Source organism: Chenopodium quinoa, unplaced genomic scaffold (assembly GCF_001683475.1).
Source record: "Chenopodium quinoa cultivar QQ74 unplaced genomic scaffold, ASM168347v1, whole genome shotgun sequence".
Taxonomy (NCBI): Eukaryota; Viridiplantae; Streptophyta; class Magnoliopsida; order Caryophyllales; family Amaranthaceae; genus Chenopodium; species Chenopodium quinoa.
Window position 1 is genome coordinate 19,686,934 of NW_018742204.1, and position 26,751 is coordinate 19,713,684.

Sequence of the window (26,751 nt, forward strand, 5' to 3'; positions counted from 1 at the left end):
CCATTGAAAAATTCAAGCTCCATTGTTGAGGAGAGAGATAGCGCCCGGTTAACGTCTTCCAAGACAAGTAAAAGACGTTTGTATCCCCAGCAGAGTGTTCAAAAATACTAATATACCCCCTTGAGAAACAGATTGGTTGAGAAACTTGGATTTTCTCCAGCCAAAATACTCTCCAGTATCATAAAACACTTCCATCAAAGTAACTTTTTTGTGACAAATCAAATCAAGCAATAAAGACTCATGTACATTTTGAAGTTCTCAACCAGGATTCGCAAAAAAAACATGCTGCCATAGTGCCATGCACAAAACCAGCAATAACCACAAAAACAAAGACGAAACAAAGAACATAAATCCAGGCTTTCATCAGCTGCATCTACTTCTTCTGTAAACAAAAGTTTCATATCTACATGTTTGTGCTCAGAAATAAATTTGATTATTCCTGCACTAATAATAGCAAGCCAGAGCCTGTTCATCAGCAGTTCGAGAACAGAACCACCTCCAGTACTTGCTGGCATAAAAGTTTTCTTAATTGAAATAAAAGGCATCATAAATACAAAATGATGCACAGTATATAAGCAGAGAAAGTTAAGGCAAAAGAAAGAGAGACACGCAAGTACGCAACTAAGGAATCATTTTGAGCTACTAGCCTACAAGCGCAGAATGGTTCTCAGAGTATCACTTAGATTTTGAATAGTCTGTTGTTCTTGTGCTACTTGCAGATCTTGAAGTGGCATCTCTTCATAGCACCTGTTTCAAATTAGACAATCCAGATGAAACCTTTCACAATTTGATTCACTGAAACAAAACCATTCTAGTATAGGGACGACACAATCAACATATCGCAGAAAGCAAAAGGCTTTGTATATGCGGTATCAAAAGAAGTGACAACATACAAATAGTAACTTACATTTTGTGATAAGCCAGAGCTTGAGCCAGATTCATAAGTGTGGGACTTGAGGTAAGTCTTTGATAAACGCTTGGTGGAAGGGCCATCGGCTGCTTATGCAAAGAGAAAGGCAAAAGGAAGGGAAAAAAAGAGTTAAAAACATACTGAACCTAAAGGAAAATAAACCACATAACCCTAATCATAAAAACAGACTAAGCAATGAAACCTCATTTTGTCCCCGCCTCTTTTTTGATTGAGCATCCCCAGCAAAAAGTTCTTGCAATGCTTCCGCAGCCACCATCCCACTATTTTCTTTTTGCTTCCCCCCAAATACATTATCAGATAAGAGTGCAATAGGTGATATGTCAGTTGCCCTCAGAAAAGGAATAGGCACCGTATTTCCAGCTGCATATATTGACCAAAGCTACAACGACAATGCAATTCAGATAAGTGAATGCTATAAAATACCCAAAAAAAGATAAATGTAAAACAACATTCCAAAAAAATATTAATTTAAAACAACACTGATGTGATTCACTAACAATGTGCAAGTTACCTCAAAGAATGTGCAAGTTACCTCCATAAGCAGGCGGGTAAATGTTATTGATCTTGAGGAAATAGATCATGGAATTAGGCTAGATAATGACCTAGGGATCTTATATACAACCCCGTTACAAAAAACGGAACATGTCCCATACATAGGCCCAAACAGAAAAATCATAACCCAAGATAACAGATACCATCATTTTGTTGGGGCAAACAGATTCAAGTATATTCAAATAATGAACAACATAAATATATTTGGTAACAGATAGAAAGATTGTCGATAAGGGGTCAAAGTATCTGATCTCATGGACCAACTTATGCAAAGTAACCATTCTAAACCTGTAATATCTTTGTTTGAGGCACTTCAGCAATGGTAATAGGTACAAAAGCAAATGAAAAAAAAGTGTAAATTGACATTATTGTTTCGTATAACTACATATCTGATTTCAGAGAAAAGTGTGCATGATATATATATTCAACTACTACAAGCAATAGACAATTTTAGCATAAGCTCTGTTCATTTTTTCGTTTGATGATTAATCTCAAGCAACTTTTACTTTTTCATCCCTAAGATTCTATGAAACTTAACCATTCCCCTCCAAAATTTTTGTGAATTTTAGTTCAAGTTAACAGAATACCTTGCCTCTACTGTGAATTTACTAATGTGCATAGATAGTTGAAACAAGTAAAATGAATAATTTGCAACAACTTCACTTTAAGCATAAGCCATGGGAGCTAGAAGATGACATCCTGTAGCTAATTTACCGGGACACACAATAATCATGGGTCAAAGTACTTAATACATAACAAGACATCCACAAAATCAGCTAAAATGACAATTTGTGGAGCAAATAGCAAAGCTTTGAGCACATCATTCCTGTTAAGAACCTACAATAGATCGAAGAACAAGAAATTGTACACCTAAAAAGTATCATTGTAATGATCACATCAAGAAGAGAGTCAAAATAAAAAAAATAACCTTGTCTTGCGCTGAAAATGTTTTTCGACTGACAGTTTCACTCCTAGATTGGTCACCCAAACCACCACTGCCTCCAACCTTTGTCTGACATGTTTTGCTTGCCATACGGTTCTGTAAAGGAACGGTTGCTGCAATGGATTCTCGATTGACTCCACTAGCAACAAGCAATTCTTTCTCATGTATATTTGTGGCAGCACTGGTAAATGCTTTATTCCCCCTGAAAAAAATATACAACAAACTAGTCAACCTCCAAAACTACGTGAAGCATATAAACACCTAAAGTTAACCGCCGCAAAAGGTGAATAATTGAATAAAGCCATACTTCTAATGTTCAGGAGCTTATCAGTGCACAAAATGTAAGCAAAAGCAAATAAAAAATGGAGCACGAAAATTAGTTTATTTCTCATTTTCTCGTACAGATGATGGTTATAATTAATACGCTGATGAAAGATTTAGAGACTGATTCCAAATTTGAACCATGTTCTAATAATAAGCTAAAAACATTAGTTTCTCACGAGATATTTTAATTTTTCAAAAGTTTTAAAAGAGAATAAAGTGCAGGTCAGGTACTTAACGTTACTATTACCTAGATGACTTTAACATGATCGGTTCTCTCTTTAAGGCCTGGCTCAACCCATAAACATGATTTTGGAAAATTTCTTTCCAAAAGATACCATGGCACAAGAAAAGTATCAATTTGCTTGGGAAAAAACAAATACCTTTGATCAAATATTACATCTGATTTAACACTCAGTGAGGAAACTTCAGGACTGCCATAAAATGATGATGTCTTCTCTTCGTCCCCACCATGAACTACAAAAGTTCCAAAATCACCTGCACAGAGAAAAGACCACAAATGTTGTTTGCCAAAACATTACAATCCACAGCTAAAAAGAAAAGTTTCAAAAGGACCAGTTAAACCGGAAGACAGCAATCACAGGTAATTCCATCAAGTGTTGTTTCAGAGCACAAGGCTTGCACCAAAGAGGTTTCAGTGCCCTTATGATATTATTTGTGTGGTTTCAACAGCAACAAAGACCAAACATTAGTCTTGGTACAGGGAGGACGAATAGAGGCAGGCAGAGAAGAGAGAAAGTAGAGCTGTGTTTGGTTAGGCATCAGCAAGGGGTTGTCAATGGCCAGCAGTATAGAGGAGGCATTGTGATAGGTGAGTCTGGACGGTAGGGAGGGAGGTGCTTGCGGCGGTTCACTTAAGGGGGAGAAAGAGTTGTGAGAGGGAATGCGACAGAGTGGGTGAGGGAAGGGAATGAGCCAATGAGGTAAGCGTGGTGGTGGAAGACGAATGTTCTAGGCAGGGGGGTTTGAGGCGGTGGAATAATTGTGGTGCTCACAGTAGGTGAGAAAAACAGGGGGTTTATGGGCCGTGAAGATGCTGGGATTTGGTGCAGCGGTGGACGGTGAGTTGAAATAGAGGAGAGAAAAAAGGGATAAAGAGGGTTAACCATACAAATATTAACCATAGTCCATAGTAAGTTATACCAAATAATATTTTTTATGTTTTAACCTTCATTAATGCCACCATCACCAATGCTATTAGTCAATAGAAAAGGGTTAACCGAGATAATAGCTTTTTTTTCATTTACCAAATAAAAAGTGCAGCTACATAGGACCAATGAGGATCCCCCACCCCACCCCATAAAAAAAAAAAAAAAAAAAAAAAAAAAAAAAAAAAAAAGAAGTGTTATTTTCAACTAGTGCTCAAATGTCAAAATGTTTGATTGATACTAGACGAGTAGACAACAAGTACAGCTTTCAAACAACCAAAGCCCACTATCTTGTGTTTAATATACATCTTTAATCAACCAAACCCCACTATCTTCTTATTTTTTTACCTTCCTAAAAAGTTGTGCAAAAGCCAAATGGGACTTTTATTTGGGGACAAAGAGAGTAAAATGTCGATATTTTGAAAGTTTACACGTCGAGGCAAATCTAAAAAGACACCAAATTATTATTTATGTGAATAGTGTTAAATCCCAGTTGTTCTAATAAAAGAATGAAGTATATAGAGGATTATAAGAATAAAAAATTAATGTTATACTCAAAAGGAATAAGAAACCAGAGTTCAAACCATGAACGTAACAGAGTACCTTCTCCAATCAGCTCCGCATCCTGCAGAGCCTGCTGCTTTGCTGAGCCTGCAACCTTGGGTATCTCATTTTTATTTGTCAGCGCAACATTGATAGGTTTTGATGGAACAGTGTCACCAAAATCCTGATTCACTTTTGGCACCTCCACCTGCTGCTATTTTGCAAATTAAAAAAAAAATAGGGATGAGTATGTCCAATTTTATCTTCCAAAAAAATTTGTGCCTATTTCTATTGATTTTGAAACATCATCAACACAAAATAGGACCATTTAATTTATTAGTGGATAAATTTTATACACAGAAAAGATACGTTGCAAAACAAACATTGAATGATACAAAGGATCTTCATCAGATCGAAGACAGACAAAACTATACAAAACAAATGAGTTCTACGCACATACCCCTGCCAACAAGGTTCCATCGGTAAGACTTTGAGCTTGAAGTACCATAGATTCCCTGGCTTTTCTAGCCTTCTCAATCTTTGGCAACATTGCAAATGCTCCTCCTTTGCACTTATCAATGAATTTATGCTGCGATTGGTAAATGGAGGCGACAAAGATATAAGTCACCCAAAAGACTTGTAGGCTAGCCCTGCAATAACCTAACAATTCTTTCTAGCCTAAATATCTATCCTCCTTTGCATCTATAAATGAATTTTATGAATATTGATTTCCCATCAAGGGCTATATCTTATACGTAGTATGTAAATAAAAAGCAAAGCGTAATACACAATTTTTAAACTTTAAATAAAAAAAATAGATGGACAACAATCTTTTTAGTCTCTTTTCTTAAACAATAATTTAATATAAGCTTTCGTTAATTTAGTTTAAAAATTAAAAAAATCTACTAAACAAAAATATGAAGTCTGTCGAAAAAAATGCATTTAAAAGCAGAGACAACCAACGGAAAGTTGCAAAATTACGAAAATGTCAATAATGACAGGTAAGATCTTGAGCGTCATTTATGAAGATTTAAGGACCCAGATTGACTCTTTGTGCTCATAATAGGCTATGGTATTTGTGCTATACATAATTTCAAAAAAAATTTATTTTTAAAAAAAAAAAAAAAAAAAGTGTGGACCTGATCAAAAGCCAGACATGAATAAATATTGAATTGAAACGAGAAGCTTACACTAGCTGTTTTTATGGTGGGAAAAAAAATTAACAAAAACATAGCAGGCACCCGGCAGAAGATATCGAAAAAAGTTTAAGGAGAAAATAAGAAACCACCCACATTTCTGGCTGCTTTCAGCAAGCACATACTTAACTACCTTCAACATTTCAGGAGCAGTAGGACGCAAACGTGGATCCTTGGTTAGACATTTAGCTACGAAGTCATGAAATATAAGAGACCTGTGAAAAGTTAAAAATTTATGTCAAATATTTTAACGTTAACAATATGTACCAGTCCAATTATTGTTGTCTACACACTAAACTATCCGTATATCATCCCTATTATAAAAGCCGACTGTTAGGGACTCAATATCCAAATTTTGAACTACCTATAAATATAATGCCCTTCGGGGTTGCTATCTTACAATTGAACAGCAATTAAATCAATAGGCTATGGAAACGATTATCAGTCAGCCAACTCACTAAAATTGATCATATAAATTTAATTATTATCAAATCTCAAAAAACAACTTCATATACGAAAAAAATATGATTATTTCCTTTTAAAAAAAGATTTTGCTACTTTACACTACCTTTGTTCCTTTTTGTTTGTCCCATCTAGAATATTCCATTGAAAAAGAAAAACTTTCACTATGAGTATTCATAATGATATACATAGAAAAAACATACTCATGTAAAATCTTGTTAGATTCATCTCAATGAGTAATTACAAAATATATTAATTTATAAAAAAAAAAATTAAACATGAAGTTGAAGAAAATATTGCGCACGGGTGTGCATTTAAAATTGATGCAAAATGTCAAATGGGACAAGGAAAAAGGAACAGAGGTAATACTATACTATCTTTGTTAAATGGTATACAAGATCAATCTTGCAAATACACAAGCAATCTTTATAATCTATACTAAAAGCGAATCCTTTCACGGCACTTGTCATTACCTTGTGAAAAATTTTCCCCGCCTTTTACGCTTCTTTCTTTACTTTTTTTTTTTTTTTTTTTTTTCAAAATCTATAAGTAAACTATTTATACCTTATGATTTTATTTTTTTTCCAGTTTGACAATCATATTCCATATATACCCAAAAAAAATATTTCTAAAATCTTTTATGGCCTGTTTGGTTGGCCCAATTACATTGTTTGGATTTACTTTAAATTTGGGAATTGGATTTGACCCAATTCCAAGATTTTTAAAACATAAGTTAACTATGATTGAATTGAAATTCCAAACCTAAAGCTTTCATTTCAAATTCAACATTCAGTAAAAAAAAAAAAAAAAAAAAAAAAAAAAGGCCCAACTTTCTCTCCTATGCCTAATTTGCCAAATTCTCTCTCCTAAGGCTGGGCTCCCTATCTCTCTCCTCCATTGAAGAACATTGTGAGTTCTCTACTATAAAGCAGCGTGTTCTTCTCCATTAAAGGAACTAGTGATCTTTCTCTCCTCTCTCAAAGTGTATTGTCGAATCTCCGTTTAAGCGATATGTGAGCTTTCATGAGTACCTTAATCCTCCATTGTAGTGGCTTTTGAGATTTCTATTCACCATTAAAGAAGACCTTGAATCTTCCATTAAAGAGTACCTTAATCGTTCTTTGTAGTGGCTTTTGAATTTCTCTACTCTTCAAACCTCCTCATTTTTTTTTATCAATTTTTAAGCAATTTTAATCTAACTCTGACTGATTATTGAAGCAATAACATTTGCAAAAACTAATTTGATTTTTTTTTTAACCTTTCCCAAACTATACAGAATAAACGTGATCGGAGGTATCCAAACTAGTGAATTTGAAATGATTTATTTTGAAATCCTAAGTTTACCCAAATAGGAAATTTGTATTTGAAAGTCCGTATTTGAAATTCCGAATTTGAAATTCCAAATTTGAAATGAAATGTTCGTATCCAAACACTACACTATATACTTTACGTAGTATTTTGTAATATTATTGTCAAAAATATTTAAAAACCGTGCATTGCACAGGATTTTAACCTAGTGGTTGCATATATGACTAGTATCTCATGTTCCAAAGTATATAGCTAGATACATGCACCCTAATATCCGGTGTTTAAAAGAGTAAAAAAATTACAAATTTTGAACATGTTAGAACAAATGCTAAAGAACTAGACCTCTCAAACAAAAAGAGTAACAAGTTAGATTCTCTTATTAATGCAAAGTGTTGATTTATTTCTTTATGCCTTGTATGTTATATTCTCTTCCTTTTACATTATTACAACAATGTAAAAGGAAAAAATTGAAGTTAAAAAATAAATAAATAAATAAATAAAATAAAATAAAATAAAAACTCGAATCACTAGAAAATAGTTTTGGTGGGGAAAAGGTTACCAAAAACTTCCATGGGGCCTGCATCTAAGTGATCCACTCCCCTCCCCACCCCCCCCACCCCCCTCACTCCCTCCCTCCCTCCCTTTTTAGGAGTCACACTTTGACCAGCACATAGTTTTAGGCAATTAAATTGACTTAGATATAATAAGAGGTAAGTAAGGTAGTAGGAGTATTAAAAGATATTGTAAAACAAAGAATAGTGGACTTAATAATTTATTGAAAAGTAAATGATAAGAGATGAAAGACAAAAAAAGTAGTAGTAGTGGGTTAGGGTGGGGACTAAACCTGTCAAAAGCTGATTCGACTCGAATAATTTACTCAAACCCGATTATTACAATCTGTTTGAACCAGGGAAAATTGTGACCCGACCTGAAACCAACCCTAGACCCGAGTTAACCCGAGTATTTGAGACCCAAATCCGAACATGAACCTACCTGATGATGACGCAACCTGGATGTAACCCGTAAATTATTGACATGAACCAAACTCTACCTGAACCGAGATTAACCCAAATCCTTTTTAACCCGCCAAAACCGGAAATTTAACCCAACCTATTACTAACCCGACTCAAATTCAACCTGACCGACTCGACCCAAATTCAACCCGAAGTTCCTAACCCATTTTGTACTCAACGTAACCTGCTATTGACTTGACCCGATTTCAAATCACCCAAAATTCAATTTAGACCACCTTATCAATTTATAGTTCTATAGCTACGTAATCATTTCTAAATTATTTCTACTAAAAATATGATGTTCACCACGCAAATAAGAATATAAGATTATATTATATGAAATTGATGACATCTTGTGTGTGTCACTTGTGTAGTTGTGTGCTTGTGCAAACGAGTTAGTATGAGAAGTTCAATAGTCAGTAGTTCAATACATATGACTCCTTACATAAACTAATTATAGCTATTTGCTCATTTCTAAGTGTTAGCATATATTCACTAAATATTCTATATTTCTTTATTATTGTAAAAATAAAGTAGCTAAATAAAGATATATACAATAATTAGAGAATACATACTAAACACTTCCTCCGTTTTTTTTAGATGACACGTTTCTTTAGTCACATTTGTCAATGCACAAATTCAACCATTAATATCATTTATTACCAATAAGTAAAAATTATTAAAAGGTGATGTATTGAAAATATATATCATCACGAATCTAATAAGATCCCACATGACTATATTTTTCAATACATATAAAGCACAAAATACGGTGAAATAGGAGTGTGAATAGTGCTAAAGTCAAAACGTGACAACTAAAAAAAACGAAGGTAGTATGTTCTAAGTCGTTACTCATAAAGTCGTAACTTTGTAAGGCTAAAGCTACTCTATGTACCCGGACCCGATATGACCCTGAAATCAACCCAAGACATAAATTAACCCAATTTAACACCCGAACATGACCCGACTTGGAAATGACACGATCTGATTATAACCCACAAATTATTGACTCGAATTGAACCTAAGACAAACCCAATAATGACCTGACCTAATTATAATCCACAAATATTGACTTGAACCGAACCCGACTCGAACCGAGAATGACCCTAACTCATTTTAACCCGTTAAAACCCAAATTAAACCCGACCTATTGTTCACCCGATCTGTTGTTGACTCGACCCAAACCCGAACCAAACTCGATAACTCGATAAGATGTTTGACCCAACGGGCCCCAACTCAAGCATGACTTAACTAGAACCCGACCTGCATAAGTTACGACATTAAACCAAATTAAACCCGACCCGAGTTGACCTGACCCGCACTAACCCAACCCGTTTACCCGAATTGGCAACTCTATTGGGGACCATGAGAGGAAAGAGATATAGTATTAAAATGTAGTTTTTAGTAGCAGCTTTACCTTGAGGGGCATTTGGTTCAAATAATTCAATATCTCTAATGTTTTAAGATATTTCAGACCCAAAAACTTATACCTAATATTATATGTTTATTTATATTCCGTAATAAAAGTCAAATCCATACTTTGCATTAAAAAAATTAGATCTTCCGCTCATTGTCTAGTATCCCTTTTCCTCATACATTCCACGGATTCCATTTCTATTTCCTGATCTAATATGTTCCTCATAGGCTCCCTCTTCTGCTATGATGCTATATCTGCCACTCTCTGCTTAAATAATTAGCATAAGGCAGATGATCAATTTGGATATTAAATTGATAATCTTCACTAGCCGGAAGAAGAAGCCATAGAATAGACATCCCCAAGCTGACGAGCTGTATGAATCACCAAAATTCAACATCATCATCATCATATCATGCAGAAACATTTTTATGAATGCTAAGGTGCGTTGCCTCCACCTTCAAAACAGTAACTGTAACTAAATTAATCACAACTGATGATGACAGCCTTGGACAGGGGATAGAATTGACTGATTATATATATATATATCTTTTTTGGGTTGACTCCAAGGGTGAGAATTTTGGCTGAAACCCTCCTCCTAGGGGTATGATAATCCCATACCCAGTTTCCCAGACATCAAGCATGGGAGTTGTTGATTGTAAACCCTTACCTGATTCCAAAATTGTTTCCCCTTCAAAGAGACTTACTTTGTAATAGAGAAGATAGGACTTGGGTAGTTTAGAAATTACTTCTCCGTTTAGCAACACTTTGACTTTAGCACTATTCACATATATAGTATTTTAACTACCTTTAATGATTTATAATTAAGAAAGAATATAGTCATGTGAGATGTTAAATTCGTCATGCAACTGCTATATGACAAGTCCAAAAACAAAATTGGGTAAACAGAATGCTACAGAAAAACAATATGATACCATTTTTCTTTGTCTTCGAGCATTGGAGCAGGTTCAATAGATATCATGAACAGAACCTACTAGAGCAAAGAGGAAAAATTAGAGAAATAATACAAAATTACAATACATATATAGCAAATTTTGGCACCACAAGGGTGGGAAGATCTGATGATAACTACTTTACACAGATAGCAAACTCAGGAACTAGACAAGTTGGAAGCTTTTGAAAGTTGTTGACCAATGTGTCCATAATCTCTCTCCCTTCTTAGAAGGGTAGCACTTAAAGTTTCTTGCAAAAGATATGTAAGCTCTTCAAGCTACTACATTAAATATACACTAGAATGTACCCGTGCTAATGCACGGGATATAAAATGTAGGGTTTTTTTAATATAAAGAAAAAATTAGGTGAGGATGTTACTGGTTTTTTTTTTTTTTTAAAAAAAAAAGAACAAAAAAGAATACATATAAAGTAAGTATGATATTTTGGAGTGCTGTGGTGAAAAAACATTTTTATTATAATATAGATGTGAGACTGCTCAACATGGCAATATATATGTATATTCTTCAAACTACTACACTAAAGCTATGAACAGCATAATGCAATTCCATAGTCCACAGCTAACTTGAAAAGATGAGTAGTACCTAATCTAATTTCAATGCGGACAGAAATGATATTTGCATCAACCAAAATGCTGGATTCAGATATATCCTTTGCTTGGACCAAAGGGAGGCAGAAAATTTTCTTATCTAGCCATTCCAACATGTGCTTTTGCTATCAAGCTTTTGATAGAAACAAGACATCTATTATCTGGTGTTCCATTGTTTTAATTTCCAATTCCACATTGGTATCAAATTTTATAACTAAATAATGACATAATACTCTATATACACATGAAAGCAAAAACATATAATTGGGGGTTACTAAGCAACAAAAAAAGTCATTAGAGGTCAGAACTTGAGAGTGTAATATGCAATGGCCCCATACAATGCTATAACTAAAAAGGTAAAATAAATAAATAATTATTTCAAGAAAAATAAATAAATAAATAATTAAAACTCTTTTTCTTAGAAAAAGTCATTAAACATGAATGACGCAAATACCCACACAAAAACAAAAAAAAAATAACACCACTGAGGAACTAATGATTGCACTAACCCGCATTGGATGCACCGATGATCTAGGAGGAAGCCCCTGTAACAAATTAAATAATTGAGTGTGTAAAATTGATAAGTCCATACCTCCATATAGTGCAGGTAATCATAATTGAACAGAGGGGGTTTCTCAAGCTTAATACAAGTACTCTATTCTTCTCAGAAACATACAAAAAAATAATGTACCCTATTAAACTTTTGTCCTCCAATCTGCTATGCATTTCAACAAATATTAGATAGTGACAGCAGAATAACACATGTGAATATAAGATAGTGATGTAGCAACTGTTTCTTCTCTTTATCTATACTTATATATTTTTAGGCGTTCCTAAAGCAGAATATGTGCCACATGTCACCTTTTCAGGGCTCTATAAACACAACATGTCAGCAATATGTTTCACGACATGACACATCTTTAAACACAATAAAGATGATATGTCACCTTCACAACATGTATTAGATTTGAACCATTTGACAGCTAAAAAATGCTTATACAAGGAATTGAACTTGAGACCAACAAGTATTTAGTTACAAGTCCTACCATCTTAGCTATTTATTTATTGTGCTTTTCTATCCAACATTACAGTTAACTTAAATAAGATAATTAGTGTTTAATTGTACTATTTGATTCCATTAGGTAAGATCATAAGACAATTTCACAACTTTAATTTTGAAGTTTGAAAAACTCTGTATTGTTTTCAATATGATGAAAAATAATAATTTTATTTTTCTGTTAAATATAACATATCAAATATTGAATATGATTTTCAATACTAATCTTATTGTAAGTTTTGAAATTTCAAGATAATTATGAAAACGCTAATAAAAAACAGTCGAACATGACTAGCAAATTAAACAAGTACAAACTAGTAACTTGGGGCATCACCCGGGCCACACACTAGTTCTATTATATAAAGCTGTTGATTCTCCCTATTCCCCCCACCCCCCACGTGAAAATAAATCACCGCCACTGGCCTAAATTTTTTTAAAAAAAATCCAGCATAATTTTCATTTTTCAAGATCTGGTTTCAATATCTATGCATCACAGTGTCATTTACATAAACAATATCAATATATGTTGAATGCAACTGTGTAAGCCAATGCACTTTAATCAAATTTAATCTTTCATATAATGTGTGAAAATGGCTAAAACAACATATTTTGGACCAGAGTGTTATTTTTCTCCTTTTCCTTCTTCACGTCTAGATAAACAGAATAGTAAAAATATGGAGGTTTCCAACTTTCCATCAAGGAGAGGAGATACAATTGTCAGAGACAAAGGATGTTACCTCTGCCATCTCAATAGCAGACACTCCAAGAGCCCAGACATCCACCTAAGAGGCAAGAGAGTAGAATATATATGTTAATTTTAACCACTTCTGCATATATATTGACTGCAAAGGATACAGTACAGAACTTAGAAAAATTATACCTTGCAAACTTGTAGATCTATATCATACATTATTGCCTTAAAGTTTATCTATTTCAGTTTATCAATATTAACATACTGCTTGGCCCTTAACTCACAAATAAATTGCAATGACAGTTGCCCCATTTTAACAGAAAAGTGACAATAAGATTAACATAGTCAATTTGAAAATAAAAGCCATAATAAAGATAATAGAACAAAAAAAATCAGCGACAGCAGATAATTTTTTTTTTTTTTTTTTTTTTTTTTGATAACAAAAATAAATAACCAAACAAATTAGACATAAACATATCATTCGATCCACAAAACAAACATATGACCCATTAAGCTCTAAGACACAAGCAATAAGATTAATTCATTAAACTTCCACACAGTCCCACGGATAATTTTTCAAGGCAATCCTCCACAAAAAAGCTACAAAGCTGAACATCAGGCTGATATTGTACTTCCAAGATTTTCCATTTGAGTGCAGCCATGTGCTTCATTGTGAGCACTAGTCTTTCTACATATGTAGATAAGATTATTTTCACAAAAATAATAATTAATAAAACCCTGAGGTTCTAGCCTGTCTCAACTGGTTCTATAAAATCTAAGAGATGAAAATATTTCTAAGCCCCTTTGTGCTTTCAGTATAAAGCATTCGATCATATCCCAACATCCTTTTCATCTTCTATTCTTTATGATACTCTCATAGTGAGTTAGTTTCCAGATAATGAAATCCTTAGCAGGAATTTCTATTTAAAAATCAAGATCATAAGATCATGAATCGAGGAAGCTTAAGAAATTTCTTGATTTGCGAGGAGCCTTTTTGTCTGTAACATGATATCTAAGAGTTAAATTGAGCAAGACTTTTCTTTCGCTAGCTTTTCATAAGTGCCTGAGCAATCCGATTTAGGTTATACTTGAAATTGGAAGAGAGAGAGAGGAGGAGCTTATAAATCATTCAATTAAAAAGAAAAAGAAAAAGGTAAAAATCATGTTTACATAGCATTGGACAAAGTAGAAGCCATCAAAGTTTTCACAAACTTTGGTAATACATAACTCATGTATCTTAAGAGCTATAAAAATACAATACATGTCACACTTTCGTATATAACTAATATAACATTTGGAAACAGGCTCAAACACTGTACCAAGGTTGCTGCAATACAAGTATACAGCCCATAAGTAAGGATAACAAACTCAGGTAATATGAAAGTGAGAACTAACAATTCTCAACGGAAAAAAAAAAAAAAAAAAAAAAAAAAAAAAAAAAAAAAACCTCCTTCTGTATCTCAATGTCAGCATGAATTGCATATAAGGAATTATACTTGCAATCCAACACAAAAGCGTTCTAAATCAAAAAATAAATAAATAAAAAATAAAAACAGCCTAGGTAAATGACAAAACAGAACATGGAATAGATAATTACAGGATATTAAAGAGCAGATCCAGGATGAGGTATGAACTTGATATTAATGAAGACAGCTCAACACTTCAACACATAGTATATACAAGTATACAAAAGTTGCCTTAAGCAAATCAAAAACATATTCTGAAATTTTTTAAAAAGGAGATGAGAAATTCATCAAACTAAATGTGATTTTGAATTACACGGAGTGTATGGCCATGACAATAATACATTTATAAGATAGAAGTAGCAGTATAAACATAAAGGAACTAAATCTGAAGAACACATCTTAAGTACCTTTCCATCATATCGACTTTCTTGAATAACTTCTGGAGCCATCCAATGTGGAGTACCAATGAACTGAAGAAATTTTTTTTTTTTAAAAAAAAAAGGGAGAGAGAATATACACACATCAGCATATGAGATCCATTACAAAAAAATTATTAGAATCAAAGACTGTATCAAACATGAGGGCATGGTGTTAATCACACTGATGATACCATGGTAGTATATATCACTAAAAATATATCAATTTGCTTTTGTTAGGATAATCACACTTTCAAGTATCATTTGCTTACCTTCAGCAAAGGCCAGGAAATCACAACAATAAAGATATCTAATCTCAGATGAGATTATGAGAAAAATTAATAGCATGGAAAATTCATCCCTACCACATTGTTAAGCATCTTGGTTCATCAATTCAAGGACAAATGGAAATTACAGATCTCATTTTAACGCAAGATATATAAATTGGAAGAAAAATCCTCCAATTCCACAATAGACAAGAGATACCAATAAATGCATACAGCTCTAGATATTTGGCCTGAATGGATCGCACTAAAAAAATCATAATGACATTACAAATAAGTTCAAACATAACTCAGTCACCCTTGTCAAAAATGTAAAAACGAAAAGCAGAGTGACTCTTTCATAAAATACTAAAGTGTAAATGACTAATTGATTGTTCTGTAGCATACAATTTAAACTAGAAGTAATCATCCAATATAATCAAGCCATATAAAGAGATCGTCATAGAGGAGTTATCTAATAAAATCACACTAGCTTTCAAAACCATGCAATGAACAGGGTGAAAAATAAAGAGATAATAGAAGGGGGTCATTTCATAAAACTTAAATTTTATAGTGTTATAAAGAGAAATTATGATATTGTATTCAGAAACAATGAACTACCCACCTATAACTGATCAAAACATATCGTGTAATAGTTTAAGTCCTCATTTTAAGGGGATGAATTAATCTACTAAGTTTATTCTTACTTCCTCCGTTCTTTTAATATTGCACCATAAGGGTTTGGCATAAATTTTTTGGTAGTGAAAAAAAGGAGGAGAGAGAAAGATAAAAGTACAAATTTGTCCATGTGATTGTAGACATAAACCATAGAATCAATTGTTAAAAAGTAAGGGTATGTAAGGTATTCGTAGTGTGAACACAAATAATTGTTTTCCAAAAATGGATATGGTGCAATATTTGTGAAACTTCATTAATAGGAAAGTGGTGTAATATTTAGAAAACGGAGGAAGTATAAACTTCTATGGATCTTAAGTATTCTAATGTTCAAGCTAATTCTAATAGTACAAAAATAGTGAATTTTGAATTGTCTATCCATGACTATACGGGTAATCAATTTACTTAACTTAATCATCTCAGGTGGATTAACAAAAATTAATTCTGTTTTTCTTTTTTTCATAAAGCTTTTTTATTATAATTTTTTATTATTTTCTTGATTTAATTCATTTACCGTGACATGTAATGCTTATGTGGAACCCCGTATCCTCTTGAAATTTAAAAAGATCCTCAATTTATTACATTTGACTTGATGCCTCATATATCTCCAGTTGAAACATTTATGTTGAAAAAACAAAGGAACAAATTAAAGACAGAGAAAAAAATGTAAGCTATACCGTATTGCGTTTGGACATGGTTCTTGTCAGCTGTGCTGCGACACCAAAATCACCTACACAAGATAAAGAGAACACATTAGCTAATAAATCCATAAGGGTCAACTATCTTTATTAATGTAAAAGTAATTTCATTCAACAGTAGAAAACACCAGCCTATATTCTTAGGTCATGCATAAGCCATGAAAATGTATACTACGTAGTACGTACAAGTGATGGGATCATGGGAACAGACAACCACATATGGTTTAAGGCTCATTAAAGTCTACTTTCTTTTTGGTCCACTATGGCCCCAACCTTGAGTCACAGCAGAACAGACAGACCAAGGAGCAAAGAGCAAATCTGAGAACAATTAATTCCAAGTTCAAATAAGAAGCTCTTGCCTAAAAGTAAAAGAGAGGACTTCAAGCCTAAACCTTGGCCACTTTGCTTCATTGCATATTAAACCAGACTGATAAGTGTTCAAGGATTGCACAATCATTCACATCAAAAATCTGTAAAGTACGTACAGATATAAATTCCTACAGCTAAATAGCAGGGATTTTGAGGCATGCCCTACTTCCAGCATATACTATCTAAGCACGTTAATAAATCCAGAAATCTTTTGTGGTTGCATTTTTTTTTTTACCTAACATGCTGGTAGCAGGACTTTAATTGCATAGGCTTGTGTTTGACGGAAAATCTTATCCCCTGGCATTTCTGATAACATTTCAGTTTACAGAAATTGATTAAAGAGCCAGGGGAGAAGGACGGCGACCTTTATGATAAGATCACAGGGAGCTTTAATCAAAACATATTTTACTTGGAAAAGAGATGGAAATAAATGGTTCCTGCAATCTTTAGCAAAAACAAGGCTTTCGGGTGAATCCTAACAAGGTTCAGTAGCAAATTGGGGCCAAGCATCTCAAGTTTCCTTACCAGACTACCCCTCACCCTCCCACCCTCAAGATCACAAGTAAATATCTTGCCACTTTGCAGTCATGCCCCTTCAAGCAGCACAATATACAAAATTCTAAACCACGTACATGTCATATAAAAGCTAAGTGCCTAACAGAAACACGGTATGCGACGTGCCATAAAAGGAATAAAAGTAAGCTAGCTAGCAATTTGTTTTTGTTAAATTCCTTTAGTTAGAAGGGGTTGGGAAAAAAGGGGGGATGGGGTTTGGTAAATGTAGTAGTTACTTCTCATTGATTGCTACAGCTTGCTCATAAGGGAAACAAGATGAAATAGACAGTGAAGCAAAGTTATCATCAAGATATTACGTTGAAACATTCTAGATTCTGTTTCTTCGTAAAACGTTTGTGAGGCATTTCAACTAACTTCAATATATAGTAACATTGTATAACCGATAAGATGCATTAATCACTTATCAAGACTATGCGGACAAGGGATAAGACTTCTTCCCAGCAGAAACACTGCAGGTAAAACTTGTGCATTGTTATGATTATACGAAATGAATTACCAAAAGATCAAATATAAATAGCAATATAAAAGCTTTAGATCGTAAAACAGTAAGAATGCTGAGAGGCGTGGTCTTAAAGCAAGATTTAGGAAGGGGCAAGCAGCAGAGTGAAAAGAAACAAATCTTCCGTATTATCTCAATAAATTCTAGATGAGCACCCATTTTTTTTCCATCCAAAAGTGGAAGTCTCCACAATAACTAAACTGGCAGAACTGCCAAATCAGCAGGTAGTTAAAACAAACATATATATGAAAAATAAAGATTCATGAATTGTCCAAATAATGCAGCTTATAGGTAAATATAGGAGAGCCAAACAATAAGTAAAGGAATTAAAGGCAACTGATATAGCTCCAGCATGTGTTTCAGACTAATTGCCAAATTATACAGAAATATGTCAGTCTGGGACCTAATGGAAAGCTGGAAACAATCTCTTATTTTTCTAGTAAGGTTGAATATAATTATAACCCAACCCCACCGTGACCAAGGCTGGGAGTTCATATAGAGGCATTGAGATATTGTTATTATTAAATCAGCTTGGTAGCTAGTTTGTGACAGAATAATGAAAAGAAAGGGAAGAAACAGAGCGAGAGGAAAGAGATCAAGCCAGCACGCTACAGAGGATGCTAGACAGTCATTTAACGTGGTGGTACATAAGAAATCGACAATTAAGTGAAAGGAAAGGTTTATACCCAACTTCACTTCTCCTTGTTCTGTCAATAGTATATTACCACCCTTAATATCTCGATGAACCTTGAAGATTGAATGCAAATAAGCTAAACCCTACAACCAATGAGGCAATAACCTTAGTCAATAAGCAAACAATAGGGTTCACGAAATAATATATGAAAATCTAAAAATGCTGAAATTATCTTTCGTTAAGTCATTTAATTCCTTGGAAAAGATCATATGACACTAAACACAGTTCTTAAAATCCACTAAACTTCTTTCCAAAGCCTTCAGCTATAAATTATATGCCCATTCGCCCAAATCTTTCACAGAGCCTTCAAATAGAAAGTCACGCCAATTCTGATGTCATGATACCTTCAATGCCTCCCTACAAGTGTAAGCAATTTGATTTTCATCTAGAGGTTCTTCAGTAACATTCATCAAGTCAGCAACACTTCCACCCCCACAGTACTCCATCACTATCTGCCACAATATGACGATATCAACAATCACAGATACAATTCAAAAGTTATTTGATATTACTAAATGAAATCGAAATCAAAATTTACCCAGAGATACTCTTCTCCTTGGTAGCTACCAAGGTAACGGACGACATTAGGATGACTACACTGCTGTAACATTTCAATCTCACCACGAATCTCCTCATAACCCTCCTCCTACACACCAAACACATGGACAACCAAACGCAGCAGCTCAAAAAAAACAACTCTCAAAATAAAAGACTGAATCTCAAAAAAAAAAAAACACAAAGAAACGCACCCCTTCACTCAATGATATAACTTTAATAGCAACTAACTCTGAAGTCTTTAAATCTCTAGCTTTATAAACTGCCCCATAAGAACCTTTCCCTGATTTCACAAAGACATAATGAAAACATCAGCACCAATAAATTCAACATACTATTAATCAAAATCATTTCAAATACACAAAAGCTCAGCTACTGTCGCAAAGTACGCATCTATGTTTCCATCTCCATTCCATCATTCTTAACTTCATTTCATAGCTCTATAACATGATTTTCGTAGATACGGAGTATATCTCTACATATCATAGTGTCAAGTTGTCAACTATATCTATCATCAATTCACCAAAGCTTCTGATAAACATACTCAAACCAATCGATGATCAAATCAAAATCAATATTCATGTAATTACTGCATTCATCATTTACAAAGTTAAACTCACATGTTTCAACAAATCAAACCAAGTTCAATCCAAATAGTTTTCTCTACTTTTCTAACATATGATCAACATCTCCTAAGTTCTCAAAACTAAAATATGATCATCAATAACAAATACTGAATACCTAAAGTCAAAGAATTCACCTAATTCATGAAGCAACTCATACTTAGTACTAGGATCTTCCCTAGCAATACAATCTGGAATTGAACTGGATGACATTTTACTCTGCAACTGTCTCATTTGTCCAGCAACATCATCCGATTGACTGGAACCGCCACCGCCTCGCTTACTCCTCCCACCAAACCCTAACTCCCCTGCTGCCTGCATACTCGCAACCGCCCTACTCATCGCCGAACCACCACCACCACCACTCTTCCTCACTACTGTCCCAGAAACATCATCACTCTCCTTCTCCCTCTTCTTTTTCCCCGGCTTTCGCACCACGAATGTCCCGAACTCTTCCTCATCATCATCATCCTCCTCCTCATCATCATCATCCTCCTCCTCCTCATCATCATCATCATAATCATCATTTCTCCCTTTCTTCACCACAAAAGTACCAAAATCACCTTCACCATCATCATCCTCATCTTCTTCATCATCATCATTCAATTCGACTGTTCTCGGGACAAATTTAGGTTTCGAAGGAGACATAAATGTCGGATTGCGTGATTTTCTGACAGAATGCGGAGCTTCCGAATGACGTTGATCGGGCTTGACGATGAAAGTGCCGGAAATGTCGTCGGAAGTTTCGGCGTCGAAATCGAAGGAGCCGGCGCCGCCGAAGTCCTTAGGAAGACGCTTGAGAAGAGGAGGGAGAGAGTCGTCGTCCATTTCGTCGTCGGTGGTGTTGTGGACGACGAAGGTGGAGAAAGTGTTGTCGGAGGGTTTCGCCGGAATTGATGGTGTTGGAGGTTTCCGACCACGTCCAGGGGAGAATTCCATGGATTTACAAGTAACACAATGGGGGAGAGAAAAGTGTATCAGTTATTTATTGATGGTAACGTTACATGTAGTCCTAAAGGAAATTAGTAATTCAAGACAAAAACATGCGTAAATTAGTGGTATTAGTGTTTATATTTTGATAATTTCTTAACTTTTTACGATTTTAAGTATAAATTTAATGCTTGTTTTTTTAATACCAAGGTGCTCCAATTACTCTTCGAGTCTCTCTAATAATCAAATTTTGTTTATCACAGATCAAAATTACTACTCGAATTTCGGTTTTGGAATAAATGGCAAGACCGCTACTTTAAGTAGCAGTTTAACGGTTCAAAATAATAGAGTAATGAAAATTATATTCAACATACTAGGTGATAACGAATACATTTAATTTATTACGGATTACTCCCTCTATTTTTAAATACTTGCTCCACTTTCCTTTTCCGACCGTTTTTAAATACTTACTCCATTTCCTTTTTTAGAAAGCTTTTACAATATTTAATTCATTTCTCACACTTAATGGACCCAACATAATACACTCTCTCCTCTTATTCTTCCACTACTTTTGCTTTTTACAATTTTTTATTTTCTCAACTACCCACTACCTCCATATTTTATTACCTTCTCCAAAATCTCCTAAAACTCCGCGCATGGAGAAATGAAGCAAGTATTTAAAAACGGAGGGGGGTATCAAATAATAAATGTGAATTTATTATAATACGGAGTAATTATCGAAAAAAAAATTGGCATATACTATCAAAAGATCTTATTACACCAGTAAATGTGAATTTATTGTAATACGGAGTAGGCAACAAATCAAATAATTCATAGGTATCAAATCAAATTATTGTAATATAGAGTAGGCAACAAATCAAATAATTAATAGGTAATCAAAACAAAATTATTGTAATAAATTATTTATTAATACCTACTAGCCCTAATAATTTTGAGATAATAATTGTGAGTTAATATTAATTAGTCATAATTAATTATTAGAATAATATTTTTAGACTTTATTAGTCCGAATAATTAAAATACTCGTAATATTTAGCGTGAGATGATTTGACCAAAATCTAATATTTGTAATGATTTGTACAATAATCTCATTCATCCATTCTAGTTTGTATTTCATGTAGGAGTGCTAATCAAGATAAGTAGGGCATCTAGAGCACTCATCAAGAAATTCAACTAGTATAAATAAGTCGGGGATTTACAAAAGTATTATTGTTCATTTAATGCTTATTTACCATTTTCTCGTGGAGTGGAACTTTAAAGGATGTGGAATATGATAAAATTGCTAATCTAAGTTCACTTTACTAAAAAAAATATCTAACAAGTAAAACTTTTACAGTGTAAAATTAATTTCAATTTAGTAAAAATAATAATTTTAGTTAACTAACAATAAGATAAAGATAATTGGGCTAAGACTATGTTTGGTTCACCTTTATTTTTTTTATAGGATACTTATTTCAAATCAGATCAGAATTACTCAGTAATAATTGTTAAATATCTATAATTTTACTAACACTATAATGATTAAATAAAAATATTGTTTTTACATAAATAAGTTTTGATTTTTAAGGAGTCTAATATTTTTTAAATCGCACACGTGTTGATTAGAGTTTATAGCTTTGCGGTTTATTTATTTTATTTGTGAGCTTTTCATTCAAGATCGTGATAAAAAACTGATGGTGCTATGATTTCCATGAACAAGGTTTTTATTAAAAAATTGTATATACTCGGTGACAGCCCAACGGTATAATCTTTTCTTTTTTTTTTTTTTTTTTTTTTTTTGCTCATTTTAAATTTTTTTTAAATGAGCAAAAACCTACTCTTAGATGCACCTATAAATACCTTGATCACATTAATCAAAAGACTATCAATCTTTTATCATGATCTTGAATAAAATATAGAAATATAATAACCTCAATTTATTTAAAGTTACCAAATAAAATACAAAGCTATGAACCCTAATCTACATGTGCATTATTTATAATTATATTAGTTTTCTTAAAAATCAAAATTTTATTTTTTAAAAACAATAATTTTATTTCATCATAAATGTTAGCTTCAAATCATAAGAATAATAGTAGCAATACACATACACACACACTGGCACACACAAGCTTGCAGTAGCAAAGAGGAGGAAAGAGAAGTGGTGCATGGCACCTTGGCTAGTGGTAGACTGTGGAAGGAGGTGATGACGGTGGTGGCAGACGCGAGAGAGAAGAAGGAATTTGGGTGGCTTTAAGAGGAGAGAAGAGAGAATATTTTGGTGCAAATGATTTGTGAAGAGGGGAGGGTTATTTATAGTGGTTAAAGACTAAAAAGAAAAATTTAAGGTGGACTAGGATTATTAGAAAATAAGATAGAATTAAAAGTAATTAAATGAATTGAATGAGAATATGTCTAGATTAATTTGTGTTGAAAATTTTAATGAAAAGATGTATAGATTAACAACAATTTCATTGGAGGAGGAATGACATAAATTGACTGGGATAGGTTAGAAGAAGGTTCTTAAAACTAAATAACTAGCCTTTCTAACAAGTATGCCTTGGCTCATTTTCGTGTAATATGTGACATTAAGAATAAGATTGATACCATGCATGTTTTCAAGTTATCAAATACTCATTTCTTGTGTCTATATATAAGTTCTAACGTGATATTATTAATTGATGATTGTGTAAATTGGGTTGTATCTTGTATGGCTTTGCCCCAGTTCAAATAATGGCTCAAAGACTTGGATTCACAAGAGAAAAGGATTGAACATGCATGCATGCAATCAACTTGGTATCATTATTGTCATAGTAATTTTTTACATGTGATTAAAACAAAGTCTCTTTTTACCTAAAAGTTGTATAGCCATTTGAACCTTGAGAATTCTTCAGTTAACAAATTTTTTGCTCTTAACCATAAGGAAAGTGATGAATTTCTGAGTTAGGACCAAGTGAATACCTTATCAGACGTATGTATAATGCTCAATGAACTTTTATGTTCACTAGATGAAGGTGGTGGAAACAAGGAGACTTTTTAATTAAGACCAATTTTTAGTTATGAATGATGTATATGAAATGTGCACTTTGATCATGTGTTTACTTTATTACAAGATATCAATTACGGAGTGCCAATTATACTTATCTGCGAAAAGGGGCGAATACAAGGGTTTTTTTTTTGTGAGTTCATTGAACTCACAGATTTTTCGAAAATCATATTGATTGTGGCTAGCATAGAGGGTAATAGATGTATTCAATTCAATTTATTTTTTCTTTATTTATTTATTTATTATATTATTGCATTTATATATGTAGGTTTGGAAACAAGTTTTTAAGAAATCAAATAAGTGCATAAAGGGAATGAGCATCAATGTATTGTCATTTTGAGCCTTTATATTTCCTTGTCGCACATAGCATTATGTTTATTCATTTAATCTAAACTAACAGTGAATTTTGGTGTTAAGTAAGGGGTTCTTATGCCTATAATAACTCATGTTATTTCACTTTCCTTTTGTTTGTTGAAAAATTATTATTTTTTAGTTATTTGGAACCTTAATTTAATTTCAGCCATTTTCAAAATAATAAAAAGGCCAAAAAAACTTACCAAAAATTGTTCAGAAGCAAAGCCATTACTTTAGGGGTGTTTAATACTACTTGTATTGAGAATTTAGATCTCTTAAGGGATGATTATAAGTGCACCGAATGACTATTATTATTATTATTATTATTTAATGAAATATCCCTTCCCCATTCCCAAAAAAATAAAAATAAATAAACAATTTAGGAAAAATTAAAAATAATAATCTCAACTTTCATCAATTTTGGTAGATTATATTGTAATAATTCGAACTTTAGGGGTCTTCTTTTTTCTTCAATCCCTAATCGTTCAAAAAAAGTCAATGACCTAATATATCAGGTCACTTGACACGTGTCAAGCCCTGATTGGTCCAAAAAAAACAAGAAAATCGGATAAAACCAATGACCAACCTCCCCTCCCCCACCGCCCCACCCACCACCACTGCCCAGTCCGCCAACACTCCTTTTATGATCGCCGAAAAGCTAACGCTGGACCGTTGCTCTTCCCATGCATCGCCACTTTCCCTCTTCCCTGAAATCCCCTCTAACCCCCCCACCCCGCACAACGACCACAAAAAACCCCTTTCCCACTCCCGAAAAACCCCAAAAAATCCTCCTCTACCGCGAACCCTAGTGGCTAGGGTTTTTTATGGTGGTGGGAAGGGTGTTTGGTGGTTTTCGGGAGTTGGGGAGAGTTTTAAAGGGAGTTTTGAGTGGTGGTGGTCACTTAAAAAGGAGTTTTTGAGTGGTGGTTGCCGACAGAAAAGGAGGGGAGGAAGGTGGGTCGCATCACTGGCGTCGGGGGAGGGGGGAAACCGGCGTTCGGCGAGGGGAGAAATCGGCGCAAAGGGAAGGGGAGTAGCAGCAGCCGCCGACGGCTAGGTTTGGGTGATCGGATTCTGGGTTAAGTTTTTTTTTTTAATAATGCTTTTAACCAATTAACTCGTGACACATGTCACTTAAAAAAAAAACTCATTCAACCGGTAACCGATATTTGGGAAATTTGGATTGAAACCCTCAAAGTTCGGATTATTGCAATACAATCCAAAGTTAGAGTAATTATTCTACTAAAATTGATGAAAGTTGGGTTTATTATATCTATTTTTTCCAACAATTTATAAAATCTTTGATATTTGAGAAATGGAATGATAAAGAAAACGGATTTTTCACCAAATGCCGCTGATTATTTTTTTATTCACCATATTCCCATGAAAATTTTCAAATTCACCGTATACACTTGAGTTTCACAAAAATGTCACCAAATGCCCTTAATGACTTACGACAGTTAATTCCGTTAGTCATTAAGGTTAATTATACCACGTGACAGCATGTTATTGGTTATTTTTAAATAAATAAATTAATTATTTTAAAAAGACTTAAGATTTTTTTTTTTAAATAACAACAAAAACCACAAGTAACCCCCATACCAGCGAACCACCTTAGCCCAGCCACCTCCCCACAGCCGCCACCTAGACCAATTTCCCTATCGCTGACGCCTACACCACCTCCTCACCACGCCGGCACCGGCAATCCCCTCAACAATACCCTCTCCCTCCACTTCAACCGTAAAAACCCCTTCTCGAGTTCCTACTTTAGCCAAATATCAAGAACCCACCCTGAAACATCATCCCCGGCAGCCAGCTAGTCCCCTCCCCCACGTTTGTCATTCGCCGCGCCGGAGCCCGGAGCCCAGCCCCCTTTCCCCACGTCGTGCAGTCCACCTTAGCCACAAACAGCCACCCCGAAACCCTAAAAATCAAAATCAAGGGTTTTGATTTTGGGGTTTTTTATTTTAGGGTTTTGACAAGGTGGTTCACTGGATGGAGATGGCTAGGGAAGGGGCGGTTTGAGTTTGCCAATGTAGGGATGGTAGTTTGGACGACGGCGATGGGGAGGGGAGGAGTTTTCGAGAGAGAGAGGAAGGGATTTTAAGATTGGGGAATGAGTTATTAGTGGGAAGCCGACTAGTGGTGTGTCGAGTTAGCGATGTCGTCAACGTCGGGCGTGGGAGTTCAGGCGAATTTTGCGTCGGCAAGGGTAGGGTGGCGGCTAGGGTTGGGCTGTGGTGGGTGGGTTTTTTTATTTAATTTATTTTTATTTTTTGATAATTAATTATATTTATTTTAAAATTTAAATATTATAAATGACAGCCAATCATAAGCTGCCACGTGGCAAATTAAGCCTAAATGGGTGGAAAACATTTTTTGTAAATTCAGGGGTATATGATAAATTTGAAAATTTTCATTAGTAT

At 34.1% G+C, this 26,751-nt stretch overlaps 1 protein-coding gene across 2 annotated transcripts; it reads right to left on the reverse strand.

Annotated features, from left to right (window-relative positions):
* Nucleotides 1–335: 335 nt before the first annotated feature.
* LOC110721743 (serine/threonine-protein kinase PAK 1-like) lies at nucleotides 336–20,976 on the reverse strand. Of its 2 annotated transcripts, none has more exons than XM_021900932.1 (18): nucleotides 20,133–20,976; nucleotides 19,567–19,655; nucleotides 19,356–19,463; nucleotides 19,162–19,269; nucleotides 18,810–18,900; nucleotides 16,659–16,711; nucleotides 15,035–15,097; nucleotides 13,208–13,252; nucleotides 11,923–11,958; nucleotides 10,788–10,843; nucleotides 5,789–5,870; nucleotides 4,920–5,048; nucleotides 4,520–4,673; nucleotides 3,131–3,245; nucleotides 2,412–2,628; nucleotides 1,113–1,310; nucleotides 908–996; nucleotides 336–747 (listed from the first exon to the last, which is right to left on the reverse strand). In XM_021900932.1, the coding sequence occupies exons 1-18, from the start codon at nucleotides 20,932–20,934 to the stop codon at nucleotides 648–650; spliced, it is 2,535 nt and encodes an 844-aa protein (XP_021756624.1). In that variant the 5' UTR covers nucleotides 20,935–20,976; the 3' UTR covers nucleotides 336–647. The 2 variants fall into 2 exon arrangements, with proteins under 2 accessions (XP_021756624.1, XP_021756630.1); XM_021900938.1 differs by having other exon boundaries at nucleotides 4,520–4,670; nucleotides 20,133–20,975.
* Between the last annotated feature and the right edge of the window lie 5,775 nt (nucleotides 20,977–26,751).